We start from the raw sequence: 23,809 nt of genomic DNA, 5'->3' as shown, positions 1-23,809 counted from the left end.
GAAATATCAGTTGTACGGGAGACGGATTGAGGAAAAATGCCAGTATTGAAATGAAAAAGACGTGTGTGTGTGTGTGTGTGTTAGTGTAGAAATTGGATGATTTTCTCAAGGACAAAAAGGCTGGCAGCGAGGGAGAAAATCAGGGCCACATTTTGCGTTGTAACAATATTCTGTAATAGTTACCTTCGTTTGAAGGATTCAAGCTGAGATCTCAAGGTGACCTGTGTATTTATTTCTGGAGAGAATATCGAGAGACAGGGAGAAAATAAGATAAGAAAGTATCTGATGGAGGGCTAGATGATAACGGGGGAAGAAGAAGGAGAAGTATGGGATGGAACGCAGAGAAACAGATATAAGAAAATAAGGAAAAAGAAGAGTCAACCAGGAGAGAAATAATTTCTACGAAAATCTCTTCTTTCTATACAAGCAACGCAATTTTTGTTTTTTTTTGTCAACGTAATTGAATTTTCAACTCGATCTTCGTTCCGATTCCTCCTTCGTCTTTTTCAAGCATCAATTCGCATTTGTGGAATTGGAGCTTCTATAATTAGGCGAATACTTCTAAAGTTGAGGAAAATAAATCAATGTCAAGTGCATTCATTGCGACAGAGATTATAATTGCGCAGTCTACAAGTTCAACCGTTGATATTTGTGCAAGAAAATGGAGCAATTATTCATTGCATTAATTGAGTTAGAAGTTTCAAGGTCAGAGGTCTTGATCAAGGAATGAAAACAAGAAGGATTTTTGAATAGAGTATGGTTGAGGGGCATTAATCATTAATAATAATTCTCAGAGGTCATGGAATATGAATTTTATTTGTAAACTCTCATCATAATATTATTAATACAATGGGTATTTGAATAGTACAATGAATAATTCGATGAGGTGATTGATTTTATTTTTGAGAGTTCATCATATTGGGATCTGTATAAGCCCTTAAAAATATTACACTGGTTTCCAGCAAGGATAGTATATAAGCTATATACTATAACTATTATACCTACATACTTTTCCTAGGTTTTCAGAGGTTAGTGAACTTTAATTTTCACTTTCTCAGCATTTAATTATCCAGCTCAGACACTTTAGCCTGAATTTGAATTCTATGCCTGGATTGATGGCACATTAGAGTTTTAAAATTGATGAAACACGGAAAACGTTGAGCTTAAACCATAACCGATTAGTAGAAATACATTTTACAACGAGCTGAAATAAGCTAGCCACGAAGATTTTTGTATGGTGTAAGGGTGTACGTATTTTTTGTCTTTGATTTTGTGGTTACCTGTGTTCGATCTCAAAATTGTCTTGTATAGTTTACAATTTCCCAAAATAGGGAATGAGATGAGCAAATACTAACAAGAAATCAAGCATTACACGTGTTCGAAGCGTCAAAGAACTTAACAATTTTCATGAGATTTTACGAAAATGATTATGAGCTACTGATTTGAGAAGATACCTCTGAGCGTTCTAGTTTGTCAAAGCTATCAAGTCATGAAGAGTGTATCGTTATGCTCGTTTCAGAAGAGAATTATTTCTTCGAGAGACGTTCAGGCGTCTTGTCAACGTGAAAGAGGAGTCTTTGCAGAAGGTGGGTGAAGGGGGGAGGTAATACGATCAGCCTTACTCCTCTCTAAATCCTGATCAAAGCAGTAATTAAAATCCATTCCTGAGAACTGTAAATTAATTTACCCCGGTTGAAGCGATGCCAAAATCAATTAACGATTTCTCAACACGCCTTTCCCCACCCACGACACAGGCGAAGACTCTCCTCGAATATCCGATTCAGCCACGCCAAATTTCAGCTCAGTGATGAAAAGCAAACTAATTCCTTCACTCTCCACTCTCACTATAAGTAAAGCCACAAACATCTTCCACATCAGTAATACTGTAATGTTGATACAGTGATACCAACTCAATGAGAGAAGTCCTTGACGCAATGATGTTTGTACATGGAATAATAATTGTCATCTTCGTGATATTAATCATCCATCTTCTGAGGTTTAGATAGATTCAAATTCCAAACCCATGAGATTACAGTCGAAATACCATCAAATGACAAAATCTCTTCCTAGTTTACAATGGAACTAGTTCTGAATCAATTTAATTCATACCAGCATAGAAATAATCGTACAATCATGATCAGGAACCAACAACAGACTAGACCAAGAACTGTTTCCCACGAATTTCGATGAGAAATAATAACGTGTCTATGAATATGGGTTATTCCTTAAATTTCATCGATTCGTTCCCAATTTCTATCTGAAAATATGATTCAAAAGTCTTGTGAAGCTCTACTTTAAGGTGTTTCACATACGAGACATGTGCTCTAAGGTCTTCTCGTACAGGACATGCACTTTGTAACTCAAAGAGATGTTTAGCACTTGTAGTCAGCTTCTCCTGAATTTCTAACAAAATTTCTTCTTTGATAAAAATGATATTAGCGTTTAAGAAACTGCATGAAACAGTCAAACATCAAAGTCAGTTGAATTCTCAAAATAAAATTAGGCCTTAATAAAAGTCATCTAATTGCATCATTTGTAGAGAGTATTCATTGAACAAATGAATGAACAAATTTCAAATATCCTGAGTAGAAAATGAAGCTTTCATACTAGAATAAAGCCCAGATGAGAGCGTATTCCAGGAAAGCAGCAGTGATGTACGAGTAACCAGTATTTGTCCAGCTCTAGTTGATAGACAAATGAATATTCCCATGTGTTATCCTCTTCTTCAATATTGGAGACAGCACAGATTACTCATATAATTTACAAGGCATATTTGATATTGGAAGCCAATAAATCCCAGGATTTATTTTGTCTGGAAGCGGATTGAAATGTATCTGAAATCCAATATTTATTGTTCAAATGTTCATCTGTTTCAAACAAAAACAATCAAACAATAGAGTGTGATGATGTGAGTTCAGAGTCATACACGGGTATTTCAATGCAAAGTGTTTGTGTGTTATTTCAATCAATTGACATACATTCAGGCAAATGTTGACCATTAACCAGAGCAAAATATACAAACAAGTGAATCCTTTTCTTTTATTGCAATTCAAGCATAAATACAAGTTGATCAATAATATATATTTCTGAAATTGAGCAGAATGATATTATAATGATGAAGATTCATCATGTAATCACAAGAGTTTATTGTATGAGAAATATTATTGTCATACAATCAGGCAAATCACTATATTATACCACAATACATATTGTTTCTCTTATGATAATCTTAATGGTACCCTTCATTGCCCGCGTGATCATTCATGATGACATAGGATACAGTTCCAGGGAAATTTGCTCACAATGAATGTTTTTTCAATTATTCTTTGGTAAGCTTGTTATTGCAATGATGATAGTGCATTCAATGATATTAGTGTGTGTTGATCTCTTTCTGTTCATTCATATTTTTACAACTGATGATAATTGATCTAGTAATAACGTATCAAGTCTGAACGGTATCTGATTGACAACTGAAATGATATAAAAACTAAGGTTTTTTCTTTTATTCGCCTGTAAACTGATTCAATTGAATACTCTGAACAGAATAACTTAATCATTCTCTTTCACTGATTGACTTTTTTCTCTCTTCCCTTTTTCTCGCCAATATACTAGTGGGAGAGAATCCAGGGTAGAAATGTGGTCTGGAGTAAAGTGAACTTAGTAAAGTAGAGCCACATTCAATGTCATATGGTAAATAGAGCGATGATGTACTATGCCGTAAGGAAAATTGAATTTCCTTTTGAAGTTCTTGTGTGTCACCTCTGACCTTGTTAGATGAAGTTACAACTTCGAAAATTGGTGAGGTATGGACCTTGATTTGAGAGCGTGTTCGTGGAGGAATCAGTATTTAGATAGCGTGCCACGCTCCCAGCCGTTTGGTATTCCTGGGACCCGTTCACGTTCCTGCATTGATCGATCTATTCGACCGGTGCCTCTTCATGGCTATTCTAGTGGAGGAGGACACTGCTCTGTATTCTCACCGCGGTCTCAGGATCAACCCACATCCATTTCCCGAGCTGGGAATTACTCGTTCGATTTCTCTCTCATTCCATGCACTGCTAAATCTCTCAGCACTAAATCTATTTGCCTATGCCTTGAAGCAGCTCCCTTATGATTGGCTCGAATTATTGCCTCACTTGATAGATAAGATTAATGCTCGGCTATTAGAGCGATCATTAGACGTTTAGTGGCTGTGTATTGTGCGATAATGATCAACAGATGCCCTGTTAACTATGGATTCGTGTTAAGGGAGAATTGGGAGTGCTGGCTGGCATAATGATACATGGATTTGCTTAAGTTAATTGGAGAGGTGTCGACTTTAATAACTGAGAAAAGAGAGTTGATAATGAAAATGAATGAGAGCGAGAGTAGATGGTGAAGTGGAGGAGGAAAAAAAGGAGGACAATAGAGGGAGAAATTTAGTAGTTGGAAGAAAAAAAGGAAGGAAAAAGGCAGATGAAAAAGTAATGGATAAGGGAGAGGATAAAAAAAGAAAGAAGACAACGGAGAGAAAAACGAAGAAAGCACAAACTGATTATGAATGATGAAGTGATCTGAGTAATGTTATATTAATCACAGAATGATAAATTAATTACAAATGATCACTTTTCAAAAGGACTGAGAGATATTAAAATCATCTTGAAATAAGGAAATAATAAGAAATAACTTATGAAGATGTCTGGAAAGGATAGTTCAAGGGACGAACATGAGAAAAAGATATATTAAATGAGTAGGGAGGAGAGAATTGAGTTTTTCAAACGATTAAAGGTAACCTAGTTATCTATCTTGATTATTAAAGGCTTTTTTCGGATGAATTTGAATTTGATTTTTGTCAAGCTCATTTTAAAAATAAAATGATATAAGTTTCCTTTTAAGAATTATAAAGACCATGTATTCAAAATATTGATCATTATTGAATAGAAATGTAAGGTATCTGAATGAATGATAAACATTGAAAACCAATCAATTCCAGGATTGCCTATAACATGATTAATGCTTGAGATCATCAATAAATTGGTTTTATCACATTCGTAAAATTCATAAATCGAAAATGCGGGAAATTATTATTTTCGCGGAAATCATTATTATCTATCAATCGAATATATTATCAATTTGAGAGTATAAATAATAATTTCCAGCTATTTTCAAAAAGTCAATGTCCAAATTCATTTTTTTAGTGTACATATAGAGGAAGAATGAAGAAATAAATAAGAAATGGGAATTGGAGAAGTTCAACCCATAATTTTCTATCGAGGGAATGTTGGATACATATAGATAAAAGTGAGACATAAGTGGAATGGGAACGCAAAGTATAGAGAAGGGCGGGAAAACGGACAGAGTTGGCGACAAGGTTCACGAGCGGATGAAATGGGATTCGAAGAGTTATCAACCTCAACGGAAGAGACCCGAAGCCAACTTGGGGCAAAAGCCGCTGCATTCACCGAGACTACACTATTTTCATTTCGAGGACAGACTTTCAGCGGATTTCCAGCAAAAGAACGGTATTTCATAAACTTTTTCATATTCGCGCAAAGTCGAATTTTTGATCAAGTTCACCAATAAATCTAGTCCCATGATCAGCCTTAGTGCCGCCAAAGTTTTCACCCCCTCCCACCATCCACCATCCTCCTATGACAGCTCTGGCGAAATCTGCTACTCTTTCCAATCAGATGGGCTGGTGGCTGCAGCACTGGCTTGCTACTCTTGACAAACAGCCTCAAGCTGAATTTATCAACCCCCATTCGTAATTTTCCATTTATTGGTTAAAAAAGTTTGATCAATTAATAATTGTAACTATCTGATTCTGAATTATTAGTTCCTCGTACTCAAGGTAAACTTGAACCAATTAGGGGAATAAGTAGACCAACGAGCAAAAGTTTTCCACAAATTATATTGAGAAAGCTGAGCAGCCCATCACCAAAATGAACAATTCACCATTTGGGGATAAATCAACCGATAAGTGGATCACTCCTCAGTAAGCATATTCTAGTGGTACTCAATTGATGATACAATTTACTCACAGATTCCTTTCATTACAAGCCCTGGTATGCGAAGGGATTCCGCATTTTTCAATTTAGTTGATCATAAATCATCAGTTTTGATACGTCGAAAATCAATGATAATTAGCTATAATTTCATGACAGTCTGTCATCATATTCAACCAGAATTTATTCAGGAAATGACAGTGGAAAGCTGATAACTTTGCATATGATGTCAATTTTGAGTGATTGATTATCACTATTGAGTGTGTATCTCACGTATATATGACGATGTCTAACAATCTGGATGAGGAAAAATGGGACAACAGTCTTTTTTTAAAGTACTTTGGAGAGAATGATTTTGTCTGATTCTATAAATCCTTCCAGGGCTGAATGATTTATTTCATCAACTATTTTGATTGAATATACTAAAATTTACCAGGATATGGTTTTTGAGAAAAAATAGTATTTCGTCTTTAGAGAAGAGAGATATTTCTATTTCGTCGTATAGAGAAAAAAAGATAATTTATTTCGTCTACATAATTTGATGTATAGTTGTCTAACTTCATAATAGATACAATTCAAACGGAAGTTCTCAACATTGAGTTGAATTTCTCCATTGAATTCGACAAGAAATTGTACATTTGTTATTTCACATTGGAGGGATTATTATAAACTTTTTAAAAAGAGGTTCAATCAAACCACATGATGTGAGATCTTTTATTACGGTATGATTTTCGATGGGAAGCGCATAAGAGCTCAATAGATTAACTCTCGTCAATTCACCGGAAAAATCAACCTTGAAATACAGTAATAATTCAAATTCAAATTCAAATTCAAATTTTATTCAATCCAATTCACAATATTTACAAATTATGAGAAAAAATAATACAGCTTAACAATATTAGAGTAATAAGTTAATATTTTATAAAGTACATAAAAGTCTAATTTATTAAACAAATAACAATAACATCAGACAAGAATTCGAACATGCTAAACCAGGACTAATTTGTGAATTTGGATAGAAAAATACTGCTTGCTGAGAGTACAAAACTCTATAATAATAATGATAATATAATAAATTTTATTTCCATTAATATACAAATAAGCAATCTAATCTATAAAATGTACACAATATTCAAGAATACAATATATTTACAGTACAGGGATGAACGAGGTGTTTCAGTCACCATTCAATAATATCGGGGCACCGAGCCTCGCCTCGTTATTTATTTATTGATAAACAGAACACAATTCTTCAAAATTATTGGGGAAGGACAAACAGGCACAGCCCAAAACTGTTTCTTCCCCGTATTTTGATTTATACACTATAAATGGTCCAAAAAGTAGGTTATGTTTCATACACTTGAATTCAGGCCCAATTTTGAGTCAAAATATTTAAAAACAGAAAAGTTCTAATTTAGATTGTTTACAAACCAAATTGAATAACAAAATAACACTCACTAATCACTTAAAACTGTAAAATAATAATTAACTTTGAATAATCACTTTGAACAATTAATTACTACATAGCAGTCAGGTATTTATATAAATAAAAGCTATTAGCTTCTACTTAAATTAGTGATTAGTGTAGCGCTTTCGGATACTAGTTCCTATGTCGTAATTAATTATTGTTCAAAGTGATTATTTAACAAGCAGTTCGTAATGGAATCAAACATTGAAGAGTAAATTTTAATATTATGATATACTCTAATTTAGAGTGATAAACCATGTCATGTCAACAAATCGATTATTTTCTACATAATATAATAATATTATCGCGAGATACGGTAAGCTGATTGAATGATTACACAGCTGATCTCCCACACAGGCACACACATCTTCTGTTATCGACAGACGACGAAATCATACAGACATCTTCCAAGGATGAATTATCCTTTTAATATCCTTCAGTGAGTTTTCCCATGGATGAGACATAGTGAAATCAAATTTTTATATCTCAAACTACTATGTTCCAAATTTCGTGGAAATCGTTAGAGCCGTTTTCGAGATCCGTTGAACATAAATAACCAGATATTAAAATAACCAGATATAGAAATAACCAGATATAAAAATACAGAAATTGCTAGGATTCTGATGAGTTTTTATCATGTTATAAAGGAGATTCGGTTACCATTCCGTATGCACTTCCACCAATGAAAAAGTTGATGCTTTTTGGCTTGTTATGAGGGCGAGCACAAACACAGAGTTGGTAGCAATTATAACAGTGGCTCATCGTTTCCGACAGACGCGGGCCTTTAAAAATGTATCAGAGCTCTAGTGAGATTCAGCATTAGTTGAACGGGAAGCGCTGTGATATTATTTACAAGGAATACTGTCAGATTGAAGTGAATATTCACTCGCGGATAGACGTCACGCGGCCGTTCCCATTCGGCGCTCTGGACGAAAACAGGAGGAAGCCGAACCAAGTTATGTGGTCATCAATTATTGACGAAACAGATGCACGTCAGCAGAGGATCACGTTTGTCTCAAGAGTAATATGAAGCACCAGGTCAGCAAGTGAGTTCACTCTTATAACCCCAAAAAATATATCAGCTCCGGTACTATAAGTGTATCAGCGTTCAAAGCTCATCAGCTCAAGTTCATCTTTCAGTGCTCGGTTACGATTACAATTATTAGTTAATTTGTGACTGAAAAAAAGTAAAAATGTTCCTAAACCTCAAGATCATGTCAAATTGTAATCCAAAAGTTGAAATCTACAGGGAAATATCTCCACTTGGTAATATAGTTTTTACAGTTTCTATGAAACAAAAGTTACAGAACAAAGCGACGTGACCCGAGGCTGCTGGATGAGTTAATATCATATTATTTTGCTATATTGATGCTGCAGAAAATATCATATTATCTGCTATATAATGCCCACATTGAGACTGAGCTAGCACGTGTGAACACATCACGTGTGACTCACGCCAAGTCGCGGTTCATTAATTTGGGACAAACCTTATTAAGAATAAGAATGATAAAGCAATCATTTCTACTGTCACAAGCGTAGGTACAAATTTTTGCTTTTTGCATCCATTCTGCCCATATTATATGGTATATAGGTACTAGGCGTTACCGTATCTTTCATCTAAGATTAGAATATTTCTAATATAGAAATATAGACCTAAAAGAATATTTCTTTACATTATTGCCGAAGCTATGAGCTCAGAAATCGTCGGCAACACTGAGTCACTGGAATATTGTTGGTAGTCTACTCAGACGAAAAAATATTGAGGAAATCAATTTATCCTATCCATATTAATTTTTAACTATAGAATCAAACACTTCGTTATTCTTCAAGTACGATTAACAGAAATTATCAACCTTTTTGCACTGAAAATCTACTTGCTTTGAACCTTGTAGTGAACGAGTTATGAACGGTGTGTGATCAAGCTTTAATCCCTATCAGTACACCATGTAGATTAGTAATACACATTTCATATTCAAACATCGTGATTTTTTGTAATGGAACAAATTGGTTCACTTTTGAGAAGACAAAGCACTGTTAAAGCTAACGAGTATAATCCAGATTATTTTTCAAACCGGCGAAATAATCCAGGTGGCCACGTTTTGCACCAATAATGATGCCGCTATCCAGGTATTTCGGGATCGATCCACACTAATCCTGAATAGACCAGTGGCATGGTTAAATCAAACCGTTTCGGGGGACATCGTAAAATGTGTACTAAATGCAATTATGGGTTGCACTAGATGGAGATAGATGTGACGGTGGTGTTGAAGTCAATCATAACTGCAAAGCCAATAATAACCCAACGTGCTCTATAACTGGCAGCTAGCTGCTGCATGCTAGCTCAGCCAATGACTCATCTTCATATCAGTCAATCAGAGTGGCCTTTGCACAGCCACCGCAACTACTAATCACTCAATCTCAACATATATTCCGTTTGCAGCGCTCACCGCACCAATTGCCACCAAACCTAACCCGACCTAACCCAACCTAACCTAACCACCTATCACGCGTCGATGGTCTCACACCTCGTTAGAAATCCGAAGTGCCACTCACTATGGGCCGTTGCATATTCAACATTCGATTCCCAAATCATAATTGATAGAGTTAGCAGATATAGAAAGACGAGAGCTCTCCAAAAATAGCTTCGTAAATGGTGAATATTTGTAACATGCCGAATCTAATGAAATAATGTAATAGAATCGCAGCAGTATTTTTCATTGACCTGCTGTGTCAGACAGATGGGTGAGATGTGTGTTTCAAAAATCCTCATTCTTATATTGATATTGATGTACATCAGTTATCGCTCAGAGCTCAAGGCCATCGGCCGGTTTGTCAAAACCGTCTGAGTACCCACTAAGTTTATTGACCTACAATCAAGTAGAGTAGGAAATAATTTTAAGTAGCAATAGATCTAGTAGAGTTATATGTTTGATTGGTATTGAATTTGAGATAAAACGAGAGAGATCTCTCCAGTTGTTATTTATCCTTCCAACTCGTACCATGTATCGATTATTTTCACCTGTAATACGGTCCTGCGTTTCAAACTCACTGTACTTTCTCATAATCCAAAATATGAAGATTAATTAAACAATCCAAAAGTAAGCGTGGGTATGAGTACTGTGGTTGCTGCAGCCAGCATAGGTGGTGGCCCAAGTCTAAGTCTGAAATGACCTGCTTCAGTTGTGAAAGTGTTTTCCTTGGTTGCAGTATCACTTTAAAGGATGGTAACATGGATATTCAGAGGACAAATTTGGCATTGTCCCACGTATATCACCGCAATAAAAACTTTGTAATAACCGCTGTGGAAACTTTTGAGGCGCAAATGAAGTAAGGGGACAGGAGCACCCAGTTACTCTCAACAAATGAATCAGCTTAATAAATAGAAATAATACCTCTATATGGAATTGAGAGCTGGGGTTTCTGTCTGCAGAACGTTGGAATCAACTGCACATGACGTGCAGATGGGAGGATCCGATATCACGACTAACAAGTGAAAATACGTTGTTTATTTAAACCAGACTTAGGTTTGATTTCACCAACTTTTAAACGCGCCGTTAGAGTTAGCGTGAACTGCCCCTAACTGACGAAATCAGATTTTCACCACATGTTGTTAGAGACACTAACGTGTCGTTGAAGAATTAAATTTACCCAATTATTGCTTACGATAGCTGTTGACCAAGGTAGATAAATACTGCAATTGGGCGAGTTAAGACACGCCCAAATATTCCAAATATATACAGATGGAAATTGATGTTTAATCTGTTGAAAAATTACATTTCTCACAATGACAAATGCAATTTCTCATTAATTTTCATCTGTTGAGTGGCTGGCCGCTGTTGCTTAGTATAAAATGACCGCTGCTATCAGAGATTGCAGCCACTTTGATGTAATTGATGATGTAAGGTGGTGTAATCAGGTGGTGTAATCATGCAGCATGCATGACTGTCGATTAGGAGGTAACGGATTCAATTCCCGGGTTGGCAAATAAGTTTTGGATAGTAGCTCTCATCAAATTTCCTCCTAGCTGCTTACCCTATAGTCAATATTTGTAATAATATTTGCGCAATATTGGCTAAGGAATTACACCTGTGGCAGAAGTCTTCGGGGTGATTTACAGCACTTAACTTTGGATTTAGGTTTGATAATAATTATTCACTACAAAAATTGTTATGAGAACTGTTAAGCAATAACCAATAAAGTTAGTCTCTCACAAAACCAAAAATGGATAATATCATAATGATAACATTCATAGTAATTTCAAAAATCTGGTATGGCGCACTCACACAACTTTCCTTGCCGTTATGAAAATTGATCACCTGACGCTAGTGCTCCTGCGCATCACAAGTCTACTATTCAAAGATTTGAGTCAGCTGGTGACAGGGCAATAACGCTGGAGACACACAAGGTCTGCTATCTCTTCATAGTGAATCATTTAATAGAATCAGCTGTTGCCAATTGAATAATCACATTTTTCTCACAGATACCCTGAAAAGTGACCATTTGTGCACTGATTGCAGGCTGCAAAGAATCACTTTTCCGCACTAGTGCGCAAAGTGAGTACTTTGCGTACTCCAGATTTGCAGCATGACAACGCAAAATAGTTAGTAGGTTATATGGAGCACCAGTGCAGCAAAATCAAAATTAAGTTGGTAACAGTGAGTGGGCTGCTATAGTGAGCAGAGGTACAACGAAGCACAACGCGCTAATTATGCAACGAAGCACAACGCGCTAATTATTAAGTAGATATTATAACCAAGGACAACGACAGCACAGTGCTACCCACACAGCACACACCACACAGCTGCCCCCCGCCATTCAAACACTACTACATTATTCAGGCAATTTTACCCATAATTACCCACTTTTCATATTCAATGGTAACTGTAGGAAAAATTTAATGTGAAATACGTGCGCAAAGTTCGTTTGCTGCACTCAAGAAACCATTCCGCCCTCGCCTACGGCTCGGGCGTAAACGTTTCTTTCGATGCAGCAAACTGTCACTTTGCGCACTAGTTGCACAAATAACTATTCTCAAATTTCGTTGGAGTCGTTTTCGAGAAAATCGCGAAAAACTCTGTTTTTGACAACATTTTTGCCATTTCAGCCGCCATCTTGAATCGCATTTGATTGAAATTGTTCGTGTCGGATCCTTATATTGTAAGGACCTTACGTTCCGAATTTCAAGTCATCCCGTTAATTGGGGGATGAGATATCGTGTACACAGACGCACATACACTCATACACACACACACACACACACACACACACACACACACACATATATACATACATACATACATACATACAGACCAATACCCAAAAACCACTTTTTTGGACTCAGGGGACCTTGAAACGTATAGAAATTTAGAAATTGGGGTACCTTAATTTTTTTCGGAAAGCAATACTTTCCTTACCTATGGTAATGTAATAGGACAAGGAAAGTAAAAATAAGCTATCTATACCTTGTGATGATATTAAATTATTCAACAGGAACTTTTCTCTCTGATAGAGAATCTATACACAGCTTTAGAAAAAGATTGCATTATAAATTACCGAAATCGGATAATTGTGAAAATTGAATGTGATAATCGATTCTGGTAAAATGAGTTAGTTTTATTATATCGTTCTGTTAATTATCAAATTCCTTTTGATAAAAGGAATTTAACCTCTTAAAGCCCCCCCCCTCCCACCAACCACCTCATCAGCAGCCTACTTCGTAGGAAAAGAAGGCGCCTCCACATTCAGTCGTCCAAAATACGTGTCCGCCAGAGCGTCTCTTTCCTCAAGTTGCCGTTCTTTGCTTTTTCTATGAACAAATCTTCATATAATGTAATACCACGGTCCTCATAAACTTTATTTCAACCCCATTATTCTTACCCCAAGAGTTTTTCCAGACTCAACGCTTTAAAAATTGTTGTATTACCATACCTTTGGTAACGATAATTTTTATACATTCAATCATGCGTTATACATTTAGATAAATGATTGAGTGTAAATTATAAATATGTAAATAGCCAATGCATTTTATATGTGAGAGATTATCCTTTTTTAGAGCTCATAAAATGCTTGTAAAGCTCTGATCAAAACTAGAGAGTTTGAAAGCAATTTCATAGCAAATAAAACTGTTATAATACAGAAATATCGGGGCACCGAGCTTCACTTGTTATTTTTATTTATTGATAAACAGAACACAATTTATTCTCTAAAATGATTGTGTTAATATTTCACAGCTGGCTATATGTCATCTTATGAATTTCGGGAATGCGATATTTTGATTTTTCACATACTCACTCGCTCAATCACTTTTTTACTATCCACAGCTGTTTCAGCCAAGGATGAATTATCCTTTTAATGTCGTTCAGCGAGTTTTCCCAAGGATGAGACCTAGTGCAATCGAATCTTTATATCATAAACCTAATATGTTCCAAATTTCGTGGAAATCGTTAGAGCCGTTTTCGAGATCCGTTGAACATAAATAATCAGATATAAATACAAAAATTGCTCGCTTAATATAATAGGATGTAGGATAAACCCTTTTTAACAGCTCATCGTATATAATACAAAATAAATTGAGATAAATTGATAAACAGTTGGGGAAATGGAGATTAAAGGATAACAATTGTAGAAAAACAGTTTTATTCTTGTCACATCCTCATTTATCAGACTTTTACACAGGAATGCAGTTTCGTGTTGAAACCAACACAATTGACAAAAATAAAACTGTGTTTTTTCAATTATGGAAAAAATACACAACATCAAGTCTCATTTAAAAAATGTTATCGATAAAAACTTTTGTTTAGAACTTACCATCGCATGCAGAGAAGCTGGCGAGCAGCAAAAACCACCGGCATCCAGTAAGCATGACGGACAAGTAGTGTTTTTCACCAAGTCAGACTGTCAGTGTTCAAGTTTCACAAGTGCGCACAGTCTCTATGAGCATCAGTAGTTGTGAGTGGTGAGCGGCGCACAAACCGCATTGGCAATTGACGCTTCGCTCCAAGTGATTTGATTCAAGTCGCTCATGCTATGGCTGAACATGGATCAAAGACAAGACCACGCTGACAATGTCAATGACAATGAACGCCCAGAGCGTGACTTATTCGCATCGGATGTCACTGAGGTCAGGGCGGGGGTGAGGAGGGTGAGGGCGAGAGCGACAGCATACTTGCACACGCATACTCAACAATGCACCAACTTACTCAACAGATTCACCAGCGATATAGTTGAATAGAAGATAGATATGCGCGCGCGTCTATGTACCGGCAACCCTTCAGCCAATGGATACTCTAGTCTGGAAATGAATTTTCGAAATGCAAATATTCAAGTTATGGTACAAATGATTTTTCATTTAGCCTACATGAACTTCGAAAGTTTTTGAAGGTGTTTGTTTGGTAAGGTTTAATAGATCCACCTCGTATCTACATCGGCCTAACCTGTGTATTTGGTGAAATAAGAGCTATTCATAGCTTACGTCCATCGGTATACGCACATCTACGAATAAGTAGTTTTAGGGTATGATCACATTGGATGAGTCTATGTGCAAGTGCACGTCAGATTATGCATGAACCCAAAAACAAAACTACAAAGAGCCATTGTACTTGCACATAATATGCATTCAACGTGATAATATCCTTAGATTAAAATTTTTGGTTTTCAGGTTATTTGTAACGATTTGGGATTTGTGTTTGTTCACGTACTTAATTGATGTAACGCCAAATTATTCTAATATTCAAATCCGGTAGCCTAGAATCTGATTCCGTTCTGCTCAGTCGTGACTCATTAGATGACGTATATATGCGCAACTGTTAGAGTAATCCTCCCTCAATTACAGTAATCCTTGTACTAATGAAAATACTCTAGTTTGGGAATGAAGCCTGAATGAATTATCAGAGTGTGAACTGCAAATATTGAACTAACACGGCAAATATAATAATCCTATGTTCTCATTTTGTCCTGGTGATATTCTATCACATTGTTCCACTCGATATGAATTACAAGTGATTACTGAAACTGACAAATTGTAGCCAATTGTAAATTAATTTATTGTATTACTGCACCATTTCATTAATGTGTGGAGAATGTTTTCAAGCGTTTATTCGGATACCGCGCACTATTTGAAAAACTGGAATAAATTGGACTTGTCAAGAGTAATGAATGGATTCTTATCGATTTGAATATGTAATCAATTCATAAGTTAATAAAAAACCCCAATACCAATACCAGATGATGATATCTACTCAATTGAAAAAATATTGAATTTTATCTGTTATCTTGTAGAAAATAATTAACATCCGCCTGTTCTAACTTATTCAGTGTATCTACTATCCATTAGAGATCAGTTTATGATAGTAGGCCTATTGATGGAGAGTTTCTCAATTTGATTTATTGGAACCTACTAGTTCTCTGTATATGGCTCCAAATTTGTATCTATGTATTCAATAATGTTCACTGAAGGAGTGAAGTCAATAAGAATCCTTCTCCATGAAATTCGCTCATAAATAAGATTGAGGATTATCATCACTAAAATTGACTTGTGATTGTACCTTCATTCACTACCATCTTCTGTTTGATAATATGGCAATTTTTATCATAATTCTTCAAAAAATAATGTATTTTTATAACTATTCCGTATTATTTATCACCAGTTCACTTGTTGTATTTGAAAATTGACGAAACTAAAGCAAAAACATGTTGTGATCATGCAGGCTTATGTAAGGGTTGTAAGCAATACATAAAGTTGAAAAAGCGAGAAATTGGCTCATCGATACTTTTTCAGGAATATCAAGTCTGAATATTCAATGATACAATTTACATAATTAATGTGGGATATTTTCTTTTATTTTTGAAAGTTCTTCCAAAGAAAAGTTATCATTTAAGTTTTTAGCGCTATGAGAATATAACAGATCAATGTAAATAAATGAAAATGTAGTTGGTCAATTGTTCAAGTGAAGATTGAGGCTCTCGGCTTTATAATGAGAATATTTCCAATTTCAAAACTTGAAATTTTCCATCACTATTTGTCTTATCATTGAATAGTGAATAGATCGATGATACATAATTCAATAACAATTATATTGATGATTTGCTATTATCAGAGAATAGAAAAAAACCGGTGAGAGTACCCAAATAGGAACTTATTCTCGAATAAGCTTGATCACATCTTATTGAACTTGAGAATAGAATAAATTATTATGTTCTATGGGTAGCAATGAAGACAATCCTGAAATAAGTTTACGGAATTTCATTGAACTTTAAAATTGAAAATGGTAAATCAATTTGTAAATTGAAAAATTACCGCTATAATAAATAGAATATACTATATATATTATGTATATTTTCTATTTGTTTTCTAATTTTCCTTATTTTTGAAATATATTAATTATGCATACACTTTGTTTTATTCAAACATGAAGCATGCAAAAACTAATATTACTACACCCTGATAAAATGGCTGGTTCACGACACGAAAGTTGAAAGAAAGTTTTGTCTTAAAAAAAAGATTTGTCGGACTCGTGGCTCGAGGCAACTTGTTGAAACGCGATTTTAGACAGCTGCGGAAAGGCTACGAACAGTGGCAAAGCCGCCGACTCTCAATGAGCGCAATCGCTCCTGCTGCACACAGGAATGCTCTTTGATACGGGTTTCCTTTGATACATTCATCCCCTATTTCTACAAGACGCTTTTCCGAATAGGCTTACCAGTCATGTACCAAGGTAGCGAAGGATTTAGGCGCACATGAATCTGAATAAGAAAACAATAGGCGGACACATTTACCAATTAAAATGACAGGATTTATTGTTAGGATTACAGTTGAATGGGAATATCTATCCTGAACTTTTCTAATCCTTATTTTTTACATGGCTGATTTCATCCGAATTGCACTATTTAATACAGATATCATTGGAATCTTGTTTTTGAAATAATTGGTACCTACCCACATTTAGACTTTTGTCAGATGATCATTTTGTAAATCGTACTAGGCTGAAGCATGATTCTCTCTATATGAATTTCAGTTTTACACTTGGGGGCAGTTTAATCGGTATTCATCTATTATTGAGAGTGACCATGCCGTGGACCCTTGACAGTGCCCAGCGTCTCCTACATGGATATCAAATAATTATAATATCCATACTAGGACGCAGGACAGTGTTAAATATGCCTTCTGCATGGTTGACTCTCAGTTCAGAAATTGTAAGTTCCACACAAGGTGGGCTAAGCTTGCTAAGCTCATATATGAGCGTGAATGCATTCTGCCGTCCTAATGTATGGAAAAAATCTAGTCCTGTTTCTGTTGAGGAAAAATAATTGTGAATCGAATAAATCCAGCAAGAAGCATTTGAATGAGTTTCATACACTTATAGGCTAATTTAAAATAGCTTCTTCGTTAGTTTTGTCTACTATTGTAACTATAATCTGTACAAAATTACATTTGACTTGGAAGGAACATGCGCAGTAGAAAAGTCATACAGCGGTAGGGATACAACGACGGCGATGTTGCCGTTCTGAACCGGCTTGCGTTCTCTTATTTCTAGTGCATATTTAAGCGCTCATGTTAATTAAACTTACGGAGTTTCCTCTCTGAAAGCACTGAGTCGACTGAGTCTAATCGACAAATTGGCAACTGCACTTCTACCTATGACTATATCGATCACAGTAATTGGCTGATCTCCCTCCATTTCTCTGCGCCGCATATTCCTCCAAGTCGAAAGTAATTTTGTACGGTGTATAGTAAAATTCTCATACCAGAGTACGGTACTAGACAGCAAACTTTGTTTCATACCAGCTCATTTGAGGATTAGTTTCATCAAGTTCATAAAAGCTTACAACTTTGAAAACAGTTGCATTGGGGCCGGAAACCTTATATCATTGAAAAAAAACATTATTCAAATCTATATATCTATATATTCGAGTTCCATATTATTCATTCATTTCTCAAGCGTTACTTGAGAATATAATATTTTTACAATAAGTGGAGGTGGTTATGTGTTATGTAGAACACTGAAATTAGAGCAATGCCATTGAGATTTGCATTTAAATCTCTTGCGATTCATTCACCTTGATATCTTAATTTTTTAGAATCAATCACTGAGTTAGATTCTCAAAAATTTTCGCTATGACATTAATCTCGAAACTAACCTGAAACTCCTTCCTCAATTTAAGAATTCCCCAACCTATTTATTTCAAAAAATTAAATCACTTATTCTGAATTGATCTACAGTAGTCCATTCGGATAGTTGTTTATACAGGAGAAAGCTACTTGAAGCACTGGACAAGAATAACTTACCTTTAAAATTAATCAGACTAGTGGCAGCTACCCTAAATGAGACCTACTCCAGAGTAAGGATAGGCAAGACTGTTGGGAGGCGTTTCCCTGTAAAGTATGGGGTAAGGCAAGGAGATGCGCTGTCTGCATTATTGTTCAATTTGGCTCTCCATGAAGCAGTCGAAGGTATCACCCATAGAAGTACCATAGTAAATAGACTATGGTAAGTTTGTGGATATGCTGATGATCTGGTCATAGTAGCGAGAACAGTAGCCTTGAGAGAAGCCTTCACATCCCTAGCAAGCAATAGCAAACCAATGGGATTGGAGATAAACGAGGTCAAGACAAAATACCTGAGAGTGTCACCAGCAGTAGGTAGGAGAGTTGCTAGAGACATGAAGATTGGACCCTACACATTTCAACAGGTAAACGAATTCGTCTATCTAGGAACCCTTGTGACAAGTAGTGGGAAAGTCTCAGCAGAGATTAACAACAGGATCATGGTAGGAAACAGGGCATAATATGCTTGTATTAAGTTGTTCAAATCTCGAATGCTGTCAAGAGCTACAAAATTGCAACTATACAAAGCATTGGTTAAGCCTGTGGTTTGTTATGGATCGGAAACATGGGTGCTTACTGCTGGAGATATGCAAAGACTGAGAGTTTTTGAAAGAGAGGTGGTGAGAAGAATCTTGGGCCCTGTTTTTGAGAATGGTCTCTGGAGAGGAAGAAAAAATCTTGAAATAGAGGAGTTCTTAAACAATGAAAACATCGTGCGGTCGATAAAAGCTGGCAGAATAAGATGGATGGGGTATATGTTGAGAATGGGAGATGGAAGAGTGGTGAAATGTATATGGAAATTGAAGATATATAACAGAAGAAGAAAAGGTCGACCAAGAAATAGATGATGTGGAACGCGATCTAAGGACGCTTGGAGTTCGTAACTGGAAAAGGCAGGCCAAGGATCGAGAAAGATGGAGAGGCTATGTGAGGGAGGCCAAGGGTTGTAAAGACCTGTAGACCTGAGGAGTAAGTAAGTAAGTAAGTCCATTCGAATATTCACTAGATATCTAATCGATTAGTGGGAACTTGCAGTTATGAGAGATGAGCAAGAATAAATAATATTTTAACGTTTCTCTATTATAGAATCACATGAGCAATATTCATCTTGAAATTACTACCTAAAAATATATTTATTAAATCAACATTTCTCTGCAGTGTAATTAGAAGAAGAATTGTTTCGATCATTGACCAAGTTAATGAAATGGAATAATGATTACCGTATACCATCAAATCATTCACTTACCGGTGTATAAATGAGGGAAAATTATAAAGCAGTAATAAATAGTACAGTTTGGATTGTATGACGATTGACGATGCAAATCGATGCTGTAATTGGAACTTTTTATTAGAATATGTTTTTTGAAGCAGTTTATCGTATTTTATCTAAAGGAACAATTTTACAGTTTTCAGTTTACGGTATCATAAATTTCTAGCTATAGATACAAATCAGAAATTTTGACGTTCCGGATTTTTGCCGTCCGAATTTCCGACGTTTTACAGGAATTGAAATTTGTTTTTCTCCGAGAAAAGATTAACAATACAATTATATTGGCATGTAAAAAATAAAAATACATTTCATTGGAGGCGCTTCTTATGGTCACATGCCTGTGAGAGAGGGAGAGTTGTCTAATAGCATCAATATACATATTCTTAAATTGAACTATAGCTTTGGAAAATATAACTAAACAATATGTTTTTTTGTTTAAGAGAGAATAGACTAGACTAGGTAACAAATAAAACAAACCTAATCTGAAGAGAGGTATTATTACGAAGCAAATAAAATAAACCATATCAGGAAAGAAGTGAAAAGCACGGTGAAATCAACGAACAAACAAAATAAGATCGTTAAAAAAAGATACAATAGTTGTTAAAACTATCGTACTGTTCAGTCGTTGATTTGTTTCAAGTTGTTGTGCTGCTAAAAACGTATGAATTACTACGATTGCGTGAGATTCAAGTTTGTGAGAAAGTATAGGCCTAATAAGTTTAGCTTCAATAGAGGTATGGTAACTGCCGGTCCACTTAATCTTCATGAAGGAGGGAGAGTTATCTGCCTAGATCAGAGAAGTTTGAGAAGCGCAACATTTTGAGATGTGCCTAAGAAGAATGAGTGATTTATTATGGCAGTTCGGATTGAAACGCCTCAAACTTCGTCCTCCTACAAGACAATTCAGTCAATGCAAACTCGCAATGCAATATATTTCTGAAAACTCTCTCAAAGCCTTGACTTAGAAGAAATAGAAAAAAATTGTCTTAGAAAGGAGAAAGATTTCATTGAAATGAGAATTAGACTGACTATATTTCATAATTTCAAAGAATCACTATGCTAGTACCTTTTTTTATAAAATCGAAATTAAATATAAAATAGAGGTTCTAAAAAATGTTAACACTTAATAAAATCATAATCGGACGAAACTGAAAGTCGTGTCTACAATAAACAAAATTTACTTGTGATTATTTGTAAAAAATCTTCCAAGTAACCCTATTCGATTTATAGTAGTAGGCCTAAATACAGACATACTGGCTGAATATGCTTGCACCGCCGTCGCACATTTACTCTAATAAGTTTTGAAGAATAGCTCACTTCCTTTTTCCTTCCTAATCTGTCCCGGCTTTCCAATCCCAACTAAATTTTCCCCTCACTTACATTATGTTTTAAAAAGTTTAAGTTTATATTTCTATATACCTTATACTACAGGCACCTGCTGAAAAGCCTTGTAATTCTATAAATAATGTTTTTTCAATAGAAACTGATATTTTCAATTACAGCCTATCCTGTAGTGTCCTAAGAAAATATAAGAAATACAATTTCGATTTATAAATGAGTATAACTTCAATTTCAAACATATCTAACTTTACATTATAGGTACGGTAATTATGTAAGTTCAATGAATCTCCGAATTTAAGGAAATGTCATAATTTATTAACTGAACTGGTACTGTGAAGAGCTGTGACCAAGGAGAATCTGAATTGCCGTACGCTACCTTTAATCCCGATACTTCTGGGACTTTGAAGCACTAAAGTTGGTGTATTCTTTACGTTTTCGACTGTTTGTGTATCCTTAACGCGATGAATAACTGGACTTGGGACTTCAAAATTTATTGGATTAAGCTATAATAATGTACAGACTACACATTTTTTGGGACACTATGAAATCCTCAATATTTTTTAAATTGTCAAGATGCATTGTCATTCAACTAGATTCATCATTTCTAATAATTCCTAATCAAAAATGAAACATCAGTAGCCTAAGTAGTTAGATCAATAATTATCAAGTCATTAGTGAACAAGAATTGAAATGAAATATATTAAAATAGGCCTAATTAAGTTTTATTTCCAAATAGCCTATTTATTTATTATAAAATATATGTGTGTATTATGATGATATCCCAATGAATTATAGTCAGTTCATGCTGAAAAATAAAGTGTTTGAATTACTATTTGATGAAATATATGATGTTAGTATACTGGTATAGGTATAGAGGTACCGGTAGGTATATATGTTTTTATAATACCAAATATGAATTTGCATGCTGGAGTGGATCTTATGGCATTGAATAGATCACTTCCAGTTAAATTATTGGAATACGCAACAACTAATGGATTTCCCTAGCAACTGATTTCGATTACTGTCTCCTATAATAGTATTTCGTGTCAAAAGTTATTCCTGCCAGCAAGCTGAGTAGACACAAACAGAACGTCGTTTGGCCAACCCCCCCGTTTCTGTCATGCGCAGTTGTCAAGTCACATTATGCCACCCCATCCCTTCAAACCCATCTCCCTGACTCACACTGGGTTGCAATTCTTTCGGCGAATTCTGCTCAACTGGTTCCATGTTATCCGACACTTTCTCTGCAAAATTAAAATTTCCAAGCCATTCTTCCCCCCTCAATCATCATCATAACCATTTCAGCAGCAAAATAACGTTCATATTGCCTAAACATCAATCTCTCCTTGTAAGCCACTACTATGCTGTACTTTTCTCCACGTCTGCATCTTCTTTTGTTTCAACTATACAATGGGAAAGACTAATAATGGAGTTCATCACAATTGGAACGTGAAGTATCAAATGCAATAGCTTGCGGCGATTCATTTCCAAGAAATATATTAGCAGCCTAGAATAGAATTTGATATAGTGTACTATGATAGCTGAGATTCCAATGTTTTATGGTTCCTAGTTTCCATTGACTTGCGTTTTGTAGTATGATGATTCGTAGTTTAATGACTTAGTAGGCCCTACGCGTCATAATTTCAACAAAAATTATGATTCGGGATATATACGATATACTTACCGTACTAATTAGAACTAGGCCTATACTAATATCTCATCAATATTTATCACACAACGATCTTTGTGAAACAGATCTACATGGCTCCAAATCCAAGACATTGAAGTTTTTAAGCATAGTTTCAAGTTTTTAAGAATAGCATACATATTGGGAATAAGAGATTTTGAATGCTTATATGAATTCAAGTGATAGATTATAGGGAATTATAGACATTTCTCTAATTAAATGATCGCCACATTGACCAAGGTAGAGGGCGATTTTTTTCATAGCCACAGAGGACTGAAAACTAATGATTATTTATCAGAAACGAACAGGTTTAATTTAACCCGTGCTCATATTTTCACTGTCAGTGAGAATATATATAGCAACACATACTTTCATATAGCTCATTTATATAGTTTGTGCAAAATGTTGTCCTTCACAGGCAACAGAAAATCCAAAGTCCTGTCTGAAGGAATCTGTGAAGATTTTTATATTTACACGTTGAGTTTCTCCTTGAGGAAGGCCTTCTGATTTTTCGTTGTGAGTGAAGCATAATGAATAGACAGCTAGTAATATTAATTTTGTGTTGATGACGTAGGAAAGATTATTTCAATATTCTTAGATTGAAGATTTATTTTCATGATAGAAGTTGACTTGAGTGAGAAGTCATGAGTGCAGTTACTTTATCAAGTTGGCATACAACTGGAGAAGGTGATCGGTTTCCTCTATTCTGTATTGTAAACAACAGCTACACATATTA

General features: G+C 35.3%; 1 protein-coding gene across 3 annotated transcripts in view; it reads right to left on the bottom strand.

Annotated features, from left to right (window-relative positions):
* Window positions 1-17,061, bottom strand: part of LOC111057182 (basement membrane-specific heparan sulfate proteoglycan core protein-like) — a 111,316-nt gene extending 94,255 nt beyond the window's left edge. Inside the window, exons 1-2 of one of the 3 annotated variants that reach the window (XM_039421608.1) lie at window positions 16,842-17,061; window positions 14,260-14,743 (exon numbers count right to left, since the gene is read on the bottom strand). In XM_039421608.1, coding sequence (XP_039277542.1) covers window positions 14,260-14,314 — 55 coding nt within the window. In that variant the 5' untranslated portion in view covers window positions 14,315-14,743; window positions 16,842-17,061. Of the gene's footprint in view, window positions 1-14,259; window positions 15,646-16,841 lie in introns of those variants that run through there. The other 2 variants (XM_039421606.1, XM_039421607.1) reach the window with 2 other exon arrangements.
* Window positions 17,062-23,809: the final 6,748 nt, after the last annotated feature.

The sequence above is a fragment of the Nilaparvata lugens genome, chromosome 2, assembly GCF_014356525.2.
Source record: "Nilaparvata lugens isolate BPH chromosome 2, ASM1435652v1, whole genome shotgun sequence".
Classification (NCBI taxonomy): domain Eukaryota; kingdom Metazoa; phylum Arthropoda; class Insecta; order Hemiptera; family Delphacidae; genus Nilaparvata; species Nilaparvata lugens.
This window is presented reverse-complemented; position numbering and strand designations above follow the sequence as displayed.